Source organism: Hirundo rustica, chromosome 17, assembly GCF_015227805.2.
Source record: "Hirundo rustica isolate bHirRus1 chromosome 17, bHirRus1.pri.v3, whole genome shotgun sequence".
In the NCBI taxonomy this organism is placed as follows: Eukaryota; Metazoa; Chordata; class Aves; order Passeriformes; family Hirundinidae; genus Hirundo; species Hirundo rustica.
In genome coordinates, this window is record NC_053466.1 from 9,645,842 (window position 1) to 9,657,882 (window position 12,041).

Consider the following 12,041-nt stretch of genomic DNA (forward strand, 5'->3'; position numbering starts at 1 on the left):
AGAGCTGCTCAGCAGCATCCTGTGAGCGCCAGAGAGGTGCCTGGCGTGGGGGATCTGTCACAGCCAAGGTGACCCCGGCTCAGAGGGATTTTTACCTTCCCTGATCACCTCCAGAAGCGTCCGGCGGTGGCCGAGGCGCTCCCGATCCGACAGGCATGAAGGGCACCCCGGGGCTGTGCTCGTCCTTCTGGGCAGGGCTGGCAGTGCCAGGGCTGTCCGGTGCAGGACACCCACCACAGCGGCTGCTCTGGCTCGGGGTCACAGCTCTGCCCGCCTGGCACGGCATGAGTGGCACCTGGAGAAGTCAGGGGAAACCTCCGGTGCCCCTTTGGACACTGCGGGGGCCGCGGAGCAAGAGGAGCACATCTGCAAACACCACAGCAGCCTTTGCATCTGCCCTCTGCCCTCTCATACCCCGGGGCAGCCAGGCTCTGCGGCAGCACCTTTTCCCCGGTGCCCTCACACCCCAAAGGGAGCACAACGACCCTTTGTGCCTCTGCCCACGCCTGCCTCTCCCCACAGAGAGATGGCCCTGACGCCGTGGTCCCCTGCTTTGCAAAGTTCAGCTGCAGGCAGCCCATAACAGCACCACCTCAGTACACTCATACAGCCAGCTGGGCCCTGCTCTGGCGCTGGGCATGGCTGGATGAGGGGCTGGGCATGTGCTCTAACAGCTCCCCTGGCAGGAGCCCATCCAGGGACCTCGTCCTGGCCCTCCTCCCTGGCTGGTGGCACCGTGAGTGCCCCGCTGTGCCCAGCATGGAGCTGGAGAGTGAGGGAGAAGGGACAGGCATCACCTGGGCCCTGCCACCAGTCTGTGGGCACCCCGACACGGAGTGGGGGGCGGCAGACAAACACGGGGCTCTCTTCGGGCAGCACATGGCTTGAGGGGCTGTGTCACCTTTGCTGGGCCTGTCACCTCCCAGTCACCCTCTGCCTCTTGCTGCTCTCAGCCAGTTCAGGAAACAAAGCCTGGGCACAGCCCAGCTCCACCTGGCCACCTGCACGCATCCCAGCGCTGCTGTGGGGACAGGTGACACACAGTGACGCTGGGACACGGAGTGTCTCACACTGACATCATCAAAGACAATAGTTTCCATGGGAAAAAATCATCCCAAATAATTTATTTTGACTCTTGCCCTGTCTCCGGTGAGCCATCATGCACAGTGGCTCTGTGGTGCCTGCTCTGTCCCCTGCCCGTGCTCTGTGCCAGCAGCAGAAGGGTTAAGGATGATTTCCAGAGCAGCCATTCAAGCACTGGGAGTTTTCCAAAATGTTCTTTGAGCCTTCTCCGGACAGGGCCTCCGTTTCCCTCGGGCTGGGATCTCAGGTTGGAGCTGAGCCTGCCGTGGGGAAGGACCTTCCATGGTGCAGCACAAGCACCTGCTGAAGGGGCAACTCTCTTCTCTCTCTGATCCCCTTCGAATCCCCGGTTTTCCAGAGAAAGGATGTTCCCAGTCTTACGTTCGCAAACTTAAAATCTTGACCCACCCCGAGAAGCAGAAGCCACAAGGAGATCAAATCTGAAGTGGGTGTGTGTAAACCTCGTGCTTCTGTACTGAAGCTTTGCATCTGGGGAGGGACAAAATTGGTTGTTTTCAATTAAGTGAGACTGGCAGAGCTGAACATTTCCATGGATTCTGCCAAGCCCACGTTCCTGCATGGCCACTGGAATGAAGAGTCAGCGGGTACCTGTCCCAGTCTCCCCCAAACCCCGCTGGAGAAGAGGCTCCTTCTGCTCCCAGGCATCCTTAGGGGTCACGCCCGTAGCACCTGAGCACTGGGGCCAAGCTCCCACCCGGGCGAAATCCCCCCGGATTGCAGCAAAGCCAATGAGGAGGCAAACGGCAGCCCCAGGGGCACTGTGGTGGGAGCTGAGGGCCTGCACGGAGCAGAAGGGGTGGCACAGGCAGGCTCCATCCCCACCCAGCCGCTCAGGAACAGGAACGGGAACAGGCAGGGGCAGCGCCGGGATGGAGGGGGCAGGAGCTGGGCACCGCTGCCGGCTGCACGCAGAGGGTGAGCAGGACACGGGGAGGGACACGGGGGACAAGCGTCTCGGAGAGGACGGCGGTGACAAGGGCAAGGTCTGGATGCGTTAGTGATGGCGTGAGCATCGGTGCCAGCCCTCATCCCGAGTGACAGCCCTGACAGCCCGGCCAAGGACGAGGCAGGAGCAGAGGGCGAGGGGGGAGGGAGCCGGGTGGCTGTGCCGTGACACCTCAGGGACACCTCGGTGAGGGGACAAAGGAGCAGCTGCCCTGGGAGCCGCAGTCAGAGCTGTGGGGTGACAGGGGGTGTGCTGTGCGCTGTCCCTCTGAGCAGGGCACCGATGGCGCTCCCAGAGCATCCCGCTCTCTCCTGCCTGCCCTGAGCCTGGCCACTGGCTCTGCTCTGCCCCCCTGGAAATGCGTTTCCCCGGCTGCTCACCCCTGGGAGCGCAGGGGCTGCACCCCAGTCCTGCCAGGACACACAGCTGGGTTGGGGTTCTCTCCCCCTGACAGTTCCTGCCCTGTCCCTGCCTCCAGCCTTTGGGATGGGCTCAGCCAGCTGGACCAAAGGGCATCAGGAGATGGTGTGAGGGGAGTGGAATTGCTCCGAGGTGACTCCAAACCGTGGGGAGAGTGGTGAGGGCTGGCGCTGAAGCTCAGAGCTGTCCCGAGCATCTTCCTCTGCGAATAAAGGTGTAAAGTTGGATTTCTGGCTCGTGTAACACAGGCAGAGCAGGGCTGAGGGGCTGTGAGCAGGAGCAGATGCTTGAAAAACAGTTCTGCTCAGCCTCCAGCCATGGGTCATAAAATATCCTGAGCTGGAAGGGACCCACAAGGATCACAGAGTCCAACTCCTGGTCCCCCTCTGGGTTAAAAGCCTTTTCCTGATATCCAACCTAATTTTCCCCTGGCACAGCTCTAGCCGTTCCCTGGGGTCCCAGCCCCTCATGAGGAAGCTGTAGGCGGATGTTCAGGTAGGAAAGGACCTGCACTGTTTAGCAGCCCTCAAGGGATTTTTTTATTCTGTGACTTTTGCTCTCTTTTATCCCTTGGAGCTCTCACAACACAACATCCTCTGGCTGCGGGGTTATTCAGCCGTCCCTGGGAGGGAAGCCACTTTTCTTCATAGAATCACAGAATGGTTTGGATTTGAAGGGACCTTAAAGACCATCTCATTTCATCCTCTATTCACACCTTCCACTATCCCAGTTCGCTCCAAGCCCTGTCCAACCTGGCACCTTGAAAACATCCAGGGATCCAGACTTTCCCTGGACCAAACCCTCCGCCCCCCTTCCCTCCTCGTCTCGCATGACTTTCGGGTGTGACATCGAGGCACTCAGCGCCATCCCTCCATCTCTGGAGGGACTTTGGCCCAGTGGCCGCCCGGAGCCGGGAGCGGCGGGCGCGGAGCTCCCTCCTGCGGCCCTGTCGAGCAGCGCGGACCGGCCGGGGAGTGCAGCCGCGCTCTGCGGGGAAACCCGGGGGTGCTCATCCCGTCCTCATCCTGCCCGTGCTCCGCTCCCGTGCCCGCCCTCCCTGTCCCGGCGCCCCAGGACGCCCCCGCGGCCCCGGCCCCGCAGGCCCCGTTGCTAAGGGGCCGTTGCTAAGGACCAACATCCGGGTCCCGCCGCGCGCATGCGCGGTGCCGCCAGCCGCGTCACGTGACCCGGGGAAGATGGCGGCGCCCGCGGTGCGGCGTGCGCGGCGCTGAGCGTTCCCTCCGTGCCGTCTGTCGCTGCCATGTCGCGGCTTATCGTGAAGAATCTCCCCAATGGGGTGAGGCGTCGGTGCGGTGGCATGGCCGCAGGGGGCGTGCCGGGCCTAGGATGTGTCTGAGGGGACGCTGCGGGGGGATGCCGGGCAGGGAGGGAAGCGTGCGGTGGGGATGGGGGAGTGCGGGACAGCCCCCGGGGGGAAAGGTTTGGAGTGGTGGGAGGATGAGGTTTTGGAGGAGGAGCGGCGAGATGTCCGGAGGGAGGGGGCTGTGAGAGGATAAAGAGTCGCGGTCAGTGCTGGGATGGGGAACACGGGGACACTGCGGGGGGAGGCTGGTGGGAGAGCTCCCGGGGGGCTCAGGGAGGCGCGGGGAGCAGGACGAGAGGCCTGGGCTGGGCAGGTGGCGGCCCCTCCGCGGATGTAGTGCTCCCCGCGCCTCCCTCGCTGTCCGGGAGTTGGGTGCAGGTGCCCCTGGTGCTGCCGTGCCCAGCAGGATCCCGCCCCGTTCCCCATCCCCTCGTGCGGATCCGTGCGGAAGATGAGCGGGTTTGGTGGCTGAGGGAGGGGTTTGGATCACGGTGTGGCTCCCGCAGCCTTCCAGAACCCCTTGAGACAGAACGTGTTGGGCTGGAGTTGTCCTCAGAGCCTCTGTGGGCTGATTTCCCCTCCTGCTGCCCTCCCTCGTTTCCCAGATGAAGGAGGAGCGCTTCAGGAAGCTCTTTGCCGCCTTTGGCACGCTCACTGATTGCTGCCTGAAGTACACCAAGGATGGGAGGTTCCGGAAATTCGGCTTCATTGGCTACAGGTCTGAGGATGAGGCTCAAACTGCCCTGAACCACTTCAACAAAAGCTTCATAGACACCTCCAGAGTCACGGTGAGCTGGTCCCTGAGCAGATCTCCCTGAGATTCTTAAGGAATGGGGTCTTAGGAGGAGATTGTTCCCTGGCAGGGTGGGCAGGCCCCGGCACAGGGTGCCCAGAGCAGCTGTGGCTGCCCCTGGATCCCTGGCAGTGCCCAAGGCCAGGTTGGACAGGGTTTGGAGCAGCCTGGGACAGTGGGAGGTGTCCCTGCCATGGCAGGGGTGGCACTTTAAGGCAGTCCAGGCTGTGCTGGGGTTCTGTGCCTGTCCACCCCTGCCTTTCCCACAGTGACTGACGGTGTAGCTCTGTGCTTTTAAAACAATCACCTGCATCCCATCAGGGTTACAGTAACTCCTGTACCAGCAGTTCCAGCTCCGGCTCTTGAGCACGTGTTTAATGAAAGCCCTGACTCATTCCAGGTGGAGCTGTGCAAGTCTTTTGGTGACCCTACAAAACCCAAAGCCTGGAGTAAGCACTCTCAGAAGGCCCCTACCCCAGAAAAGCAGACCAAGGACTCCCTGGCGAGTGCAGCTCCTGCAGGCACAAAGAAGGTGAGTCTTGCCTGATTGCTGGAGGCTCTGATGTGTCGGTGCCAGAGCAGGGAGGCCTGGGCTCTGGGGAAGGGGATAAAGCAGTTGGGACAGCACATCTTGGAATCCTGGTGTTTTCTGCCCCAGGATCTCTGTTCCCTGTGCTCTTGGGTTACCTGGAATTGCCTGTGCTTCTAATAAACCTTTCTGGGTTTGTTTTTTTTTCCCTCAAGCATAAAAAGAAGAAAGATCCAGTGGATAACCTGAAGGAGGTGAGTTGAGGTTGGATGTTGAGATGTTGAGGTTGGATTGCTGTCCCTGCATTCTTGCTGCAGAATATTTCCTTTCTGTCCCACTTCCCATGCTCTTCACTCAGACTGGGACTGCCCAGTTCTATTGTAAAAAAATCATTTTAACAACCCCAACACTGGGATCCAACTTTTTAATGGTCCTGTGAGCACACACTGCATCAGGCCAGTTCTGTTTCACCAGTTCAGGGGTTTGACCATCTGCGAGTTTTGTCACATTGAACTCGTCTGGTTCTCTTTTAAATTGTTTTGTTTTCCTCTTTAAAGTACTTTCTAAACACCAATTATAAAACAAGAGTAGGAGTCAGACACCTTGAGAAGACTTTAATCACACTGTCAGTATAAACTGAGCTCCTCTGAAGGGATTTCTGGTTTTACACTGCTGGAAATGAGGTGATATCTTGGATTTCAGATTCACTATGAGTCTCTCTTCACAGCTTATCTATTTTTTAATTTTTTCCCCCACAGCTGGAGGAAGATAAAACATTCCAGGAGTTCTTGGTGGTTCACCAGAAGCGGTCCCAGGTGGCCACTTGGGCTAATGACACTTTGGCAGGGGAGCCTAAGAAGGGGAAATCAGCAGCAGCTGATTACCTGAACTTCGATTCAGAGGAGTCTGAGGAGCTGAGCGATGCTGGGGATGAGGAGGAGACTGAAGGTACCCGAGCCTTTGCTTGTCTGTGACAGTGACAGGACTGTCACCAGCAGGATGGGGTCTCCCCTTCCTGTGTGCTGGGAGTGTCTGCCCACTTTGGGGAAGCGTGGCAAATGCAGTGCCTGCTGCTGGGGGTGGCATTTGTGCTTTCCCTGGGGCACTGGGGAGGAGTAACAGGGCAAACATCTGCAGCTTTCCTCCTTGCCGCCCCTTCCATCTCCAGGATTCCCAGGGCTGGATGTGGTTTCTGTTGTTTAGGGACCCCTGGGTGTCTGTGAACTTGTCTGCTCTGCCTTTGATGCATGTTTCTGGAAACTGGGCCTGCCAGGGTTCAGTATCTTGGCTCCTGAGAGGAAATCTGGAGTGGTGGGTTCACTTGTGAAGACTCACAAGTCTGGTGTGTGTATTTGAGAATCCAGTGTCCCTGCAGCAGGGATGGGTGTAGATTTGGAGCTCTTCTCCCTCCCTCCATGGGGTTTCCATAGGCTGCTCTGGTGGAGTGAGTGCTGTTTTCCCTGCTGCTCCTCATTCCTCCTTGGGCAGCTCAAGTGCAGGTGTGATTGTGTGCTTTTCCCTGTAAAACTATACACATCAAACCCCTCTCTGAGGTCTGTTTGGAGTTTTTGGTTAAAATTGTGACAAAATACTTCACCCTGGAGTACCTCAAACCCTTTCCTATACATGAACTCTTGCTTTGAAGTCCAGGCTGTCAGTCTGGAAATGCCAAGATGAAATTTCTCTGCTGTTCTCAAGACTTTCCCATGGAAAAGGTAGAGGATAAGGAGGTGATTGTGTCAGTTCTCAGCTTTTTCCTGGCCTGGGGGAAGAGCAGCAGCATCTGTGTGAAAAAACTTCCCTGCTCTCTCCTGTCTGCCAGGAAAGAAGGAAGGGAAGAGGGCAGCTACCAGCAAAGACCTCTCAGATATGGATTACCTGAAATCTAAAGTGGTGGAAGATTCTTCTTCCTCATCCAGTACAGAGGAAGAAACAGAGAGTGAGGAGGAGGAAGAGGAAAGTGAGACTGGGGAGGATTCAGGAATTGCAGAAACCCACCCAGAGAAGAGGGGGAAGCCAAAAGCCCAACAAGCAGAGCAAAAAGCACCAGCGGGGAAGAAGAAGAAGAAAGGATCCACACTGGAGGTACAGCTGGAGTAGTTTCCTGTCTTCTTTGGAGCAGCAGGAGTCTGTCAGTCCCTGCAGGGGCGAGCTGACAGCCTGGGAGGGCTGCAGGGCCCGCTGGTACCGGCTTTCGTGGCACTCCTGGCGTGACCCATTTACAATTTTTGTTGAATCTCCTCAGGGCTGACTAAATTCCCAAAGATGAGGCTTCCAGGTAAGTGCTGCTAGTGCCCTTTTCAGAGGGTTTTTTTTTTCCCAGGAAATGCTGTCCTGGAAACAGCAGAACTCAGTTTTTCGTGGCTGGCACCTCCTGCCCAAGGCTGCCGCAGCAGCTGTGGGAATCTCCTGATATCCCCTCCCGCTCTTCAGCATCCTGTTTGCTGGCCAAGCCCAGCTGGTTGTGCTGTGATTTTTGTCCTTTCATTCAGCTTTTTCTCCCTTTTCTTGCCCCTCCCGTGCAGAGCCAGGGCAGCTCAGGGGAAGGCAGCACTCCCTTCACAGTGAGACTTCGTGGGGCCCCCTCGAACATCACCGAGGCAAGTTTGGTTTCCCAGCCGGGGAGGGAGGCTCAGGGGTGGCTCAGGGTTGTACCTCTGCGAGATGCTTGCAGAAACTTTTCACTCCTTGGAGGGTTGTGTGGGTGATGAGGGGAATTTCTGAATTGTGCAGAGATCTGTTTGTTGGGCGGGGTGTTTTATATATAAAAACCTAAGCCTGCAACTTGCTGCTTCCTGTGTCTGAGAACTTGTTCAAACAATTCTAATTCTTCCTGCAGCAAAAAATTCGGGAGTTTTTCTTCCCTCTAAAGCCAGTGGCGATCCGGATGGGACAAAAGGCCCAGGGGAAGAATTCAGGTGAGAGCTGTGTGTGGAAGGGGGGTAGGCTCTATGATTTAGGGGATCTCTTGATCACCCCTCTGCTCTTTCAGTCTCCAGTTCCTGCTCGTGGCCTGATTTTTCAAGACCTTTCAGTGACTTTGCAGCTCTCCTGCCCTACTTGCTGCCCACAGGATGCCGTGGGCAGAGTAATGTTGGCTGTGCTCCCTTAAGAGTAACAGCAGGAGCCCTTCTTTATTGAGCTGCATCCAGAACTTTATTCTAAACACCCCAAACCATGCCAAGGAAAAGCCTGTTCCTCTGGGATAGCTGCAGCAGCCCGGGGCACGGTGCTGATTTGTGTGAGCAGGTCCTTGGAGCTTTGCTGTGTGCCCTTTTCCTTTAGTCCAACAACAGATGCACCTTTTATTTGCTCTCAGAGGCACCTGTGAAAGCCTCATCCAGCTGCTAAGTCAAGTTATTTTGGTTTGTATCTAGAGAATGAGCTTTGAAAAGGCAGCCTTCCAGTCTGACATGGCCATTTCCAGGCTGGATTGAAACTTTTCATGGGAGCTGAATGCTCTATCTATAGGAATCTATATTAAAGCAAGCCCAATTCACCCTTAATTACCCAATTAGTGGCTGTGTGTGTTCCCCACATGATGCTCAGTTGAACCTTGCCTTCCTCCAAGGTTACATCTTTGTTGACTTGAAGAGTGAAGCAGAAATGCAAAGGGCCTTGAAGCGGAAGAAAGAATTCCTGGGTAAGGGCTGTTTGTTCCTCCTCGTTCCGGCCGTGGGAGCTCAGCTGCTCGAGTGCTCCCTGCACAAGCAGCTCCTGTGATTGGAGTTTTTCCCAGGCAGATGGAGGGGTTGTTCCTTAGGATAAACCAGGTGCTCTGATAGGAGTGGGGTTTTGGGGCCCTGGCGTTTTGCCGTGTTCTAGTTGGGATAAAAACAACGCAGCTCGAGTCCAGCTTTGTACAGACAGGCTGTACAGAGCCCTGGGCTTGGCCTAACCCTTGGAGGAGCTTGTGAAATTCTGTTTGCAGATGTTGTGTGCAGAATGGGAATGGCTGCTTGGATTAGGCTGGCACAGACAGGCTGGGGCTCTCTGAAAGGGAAGGGGGCTGGTGTTGATACCCTGATTTTTATGAAGACTGACTCTTACAGCCCCCACCTTCCCCTTATCTCTGAGTCCTGCTCAGAGCCTGTGGGGCTGCAATTGGGCCTAACCCTGGGCTCTCTGTGATGTTGTAGCTTTCATATTTTCCAGATTTTGTACTGCATTAGTGTATAACTCTGAACTTCATATAGAGTGTTAGCAAGTTCTCCTCACAGTTCAGACAAAACACCATTGCAGCTTCAGGCCCAAAAAGTGCAGACAACAGGGAATTGAGGAGAGCAAACTGGGAGGATGGGATTTCATAACCTGAAGCTGTAATTGGACAATTAACCCCGATATGTAAATGGACCAAAATCTATAAAAGTGTCAAAACTCGTGACCCTGTGTCCATCACGGGTGCAGCTGTGGCCAGGCTCTTGTACTGCCCAAGGTGCATCCTTTGAAGGCCTTTTATTAAATACCTGCTTTATTCCATTAGCACTGTTGCAGGTGGCCTCCCAAGGCATCACCTGCACGTGGCTGTTGTTTGCTGGTGGCCTTGGGAGGCGCCCAGCGTTCCCTCTGTGTTCTTTGGGGATCAGGTGGACGCTGTGTGGAGATTTTGCGCTGCAGGAACACCACAAAAGAAACCGTTCCAGCCAAACCTGATCACCAGCCCTGGCAAAGGAGGCTGAGGGACGATGAGGAGGAAGAGGACTTGTCTGAGTCAGGGAGACTCTTTGTCAGGAATCTGCCTTTCACCAGCACCGAGGAGGACTTGGAGAAGGTCTTTTCGAAGTATGGTGAGTGTTTGCGTGGGGCTTTCCTTTGTGCAGAGGTTTTCCTGCTGGGTGGGAATGGACAAAGCTCCGTGTCCCACATCTCTTGGACACGGCCCAGCTCCCGTCATCTTTTATTCTCTGGTGTGATAATGTGAGCCTGCTTGGCAGGAGCCTCTCTGCAGGTTAGGGGCGAATCCTTGAGGTCCACTTTTCCAAACCTGGGGTGTAAGTGGAAGTTTCCCTTCTCTGCCTCCATATTAAACATGTTAAAGGTTATCTTGGGATCCTGGGGCAGAGAGGGCGAGGCTGTGGAAGTCTTTATCCCTGACTGAAGGTGAAGGCAGCTGCTCAGAGCTTGCCTGGTTTGTGTCACCTGCCAGAGCCCATGAGCTGCCACGCCTGGACTTGGGGTGCTTGTGCTGGGCCTGCCTCGTCCCTCTGCAGCTCCTGGCCCAGGCTGGTGGCTCACCAGCATCCAGAGCTGCTCCTCTCATCCCTGGTTGTGTCTGGGAGGTGCCAGTTCAGAGCTGTGCCTTGCCTCCTGCAGGACCCCTCTCGGAGATCCACTTCCCCATAGACAAACTCACCAAGAAACCCAAAGGATTTGCTTTCATCACCTACATGATCCCTGAGCACGCTGTGAAGGCCCTGGCAGAGCTGGATGGGCAGGTGTTCCAGGTATAGCAGCTGATGCTTTTCCTGGGCTTTGTGCTGCAGCTGGTGGGAATGGTTGTTGGGAATGTGGCTGAGAGTTTGCTCCTGGGCTTTGTTATGAAGGTTGAGGCTCTCCTGCAGATTTTTTTGGTAGAGTACCTTGGTTTGAACAGCTTTGCAGACACCAAAATCCTGGGAGAGGTGGGGAGGGAGCTCTGAGTCTGTCTGGTGCTGTGTGGCCACTTTCACTTGCAGCTGTGGCTCCTTCTGGAAGGAAAATCCCCTCCTTCCACCAAGGCTGTCTGACTAGGAAAGGTGCCAGGAAATTTCCTCCACGTGGATGTCTCTGGATTATTCCAGAGCTGCTGGACCTCTTCTTCCTGTCTTGCAGGGCAGAATGATGCATCTTCTACCCTCCACGATCAAAAAGGAGAAAATAGAAGATGGCGATGCAGAAGAGTCTTCCTCCTACAAGAAGCACAAAGAGGCCAAGGACAAAGCCAACAGTGCCAGGTACAGCACAAGCTGCCAGATTGCCAGGAAGTGGCAGAAATGCATGTGGGATCTAGAGTTTCCCACAGTTGATGGAGCGTTTGCTGTGCAGCTCTGTTTCCTTTCTCTCTTACCTGCCTCACTCCTCTGCCCCAGCAGCTCAGTGAGCAGGGGGGTTTGAACAGCTTTGGTATGAGTTATTTCTCTAATAAGAGTTAGTCTGGTCCTGTAATTCTTCCTGGGGGTGTGGTTTCAGAGCAGTTGGGCCTTTCTCCTCTGCTTGGCCACCTGTAGTTCTGAAGCTTGTAGAAGCTTTTCCTTGCTGTGTGACAAATCTGTTTGAGAGAAGTGGCTGATCTTTCCTGTCTTGAAGGGAAAAGGGTGCAGCCTTGCTTGCATGGGGTTTGTGGCTTTAGGAAACCAGTTGGAAAGGTGTGTTCCTCTGAGGCAGTACCTGAACTTCAGCTGCTCTGCTGCCTCCACTGCTCCCTGTCTGCTCTCCAGTCACATCTCCCCCATCCTGTCCCTTCTCCAGGGATCTTCCACCCCTCTTTCCCTCTCTCTCCCCCCTGCCTGCTCATGGTGGTGCTCAGAGCTGCCTTTTCCCAGGACTGTTGCCTGGAGGGGCCCCGTGACTGACCCTGGCTGTTTTCTCTTGCCAGCTCCCACAACTGGAACGCGCTGTTTGTGGGGACAAACGCTGTGGCTGATGCCATGGCCCAGAGGTACAACGCTTCCAAAAGCCAAGTGCTGGATGCTGTGAGTTGGGTTGTGATGGGTCAGCTGGGCTGGGAGGGACATCGCTTTCCTGCCTGTTTCTTTGTGACCAGGGCCCTCCTGGTCTTGTACAGGAAAAGCCTCAGTGCATCCCTGGGTGAGGCCTGTGGTGCTGTCCTGAGCCTATTGATCCCTTGGTCCCCAGCCTTCCTTCCCACTCTGCTTTCGTGTGGCTTGATTTGCATTTCCACATAACTAGAAGTGGGTGGGAATTTACACCCTAAAGCTCAGAGCCT

At 55.8% G+C, this 12,041-nt stretch overlaps 1 protein-coding gene across 3 annotated transcripts in view; it reads left to right on the top strand.

The window, feature by feature from the left end:
* The first annotated feature begins 3,656 nt into the window (after positions 1–3,656).
* RBM19 (RNA binding motif protein 19) overlaps positions 3,657–12,041 on the top strand; it is a 52,122-nt gene continuing 43,737 nt past the window's right edge. For 2 of the 3 annotated variants that reach the window (XM_040081153.2, XM_040081155.1), the window contains exons 1-13: positions 3,659–3,767; positions 4,400–4,582; positions 4,988–5,119; positions 5,332–5,370; positions 5,875–6,064; positions 6,939–7,201; positions 7,642–7,716; positions 7,956–8,034; positions 8,688–8,759; positions 9,703–9,903; positions 10,430–10,560; positions 10,928–11,049; positions 11,691–11,787. In XM_040081153.2, coding sequence (XP_039937087.1) covers positions 3,732–3,767; positions 4,400–4,582; positions 4,988–5,119; positions 5,332–5,370; positions 5,875–6,064; positions 6,939–7,201; positions 7,642–7,716; positions 7,956–8,034; positions 8,688–8,759; positions 9,703–9,903; positions 10,430–10,560; positions 10,928–11,049; positions 11,691–11,787 — 1,620 coding nt within the window. In that variant the 5' untranslated portion in view covers positions 3,659–3,731. Of the gene's footprint in view, positions 3,768–4,399; positions 4,583–4,987; positions 5,120–5,331; positions 5,371–5,874; positions 6,065–6,938; positions 7,202–7,641; positions 7,717–7,955; positions 8,035–8,687; positions 8,760–9,702; positions 9,904–10,429; positions 10,561–10,927; positions 11,050–11,690; positions 11,788–12,041 lie in introns of all 3 variants that reach the window. The other variant, XM_040081152.1, reaches the window with a different exon arrangement.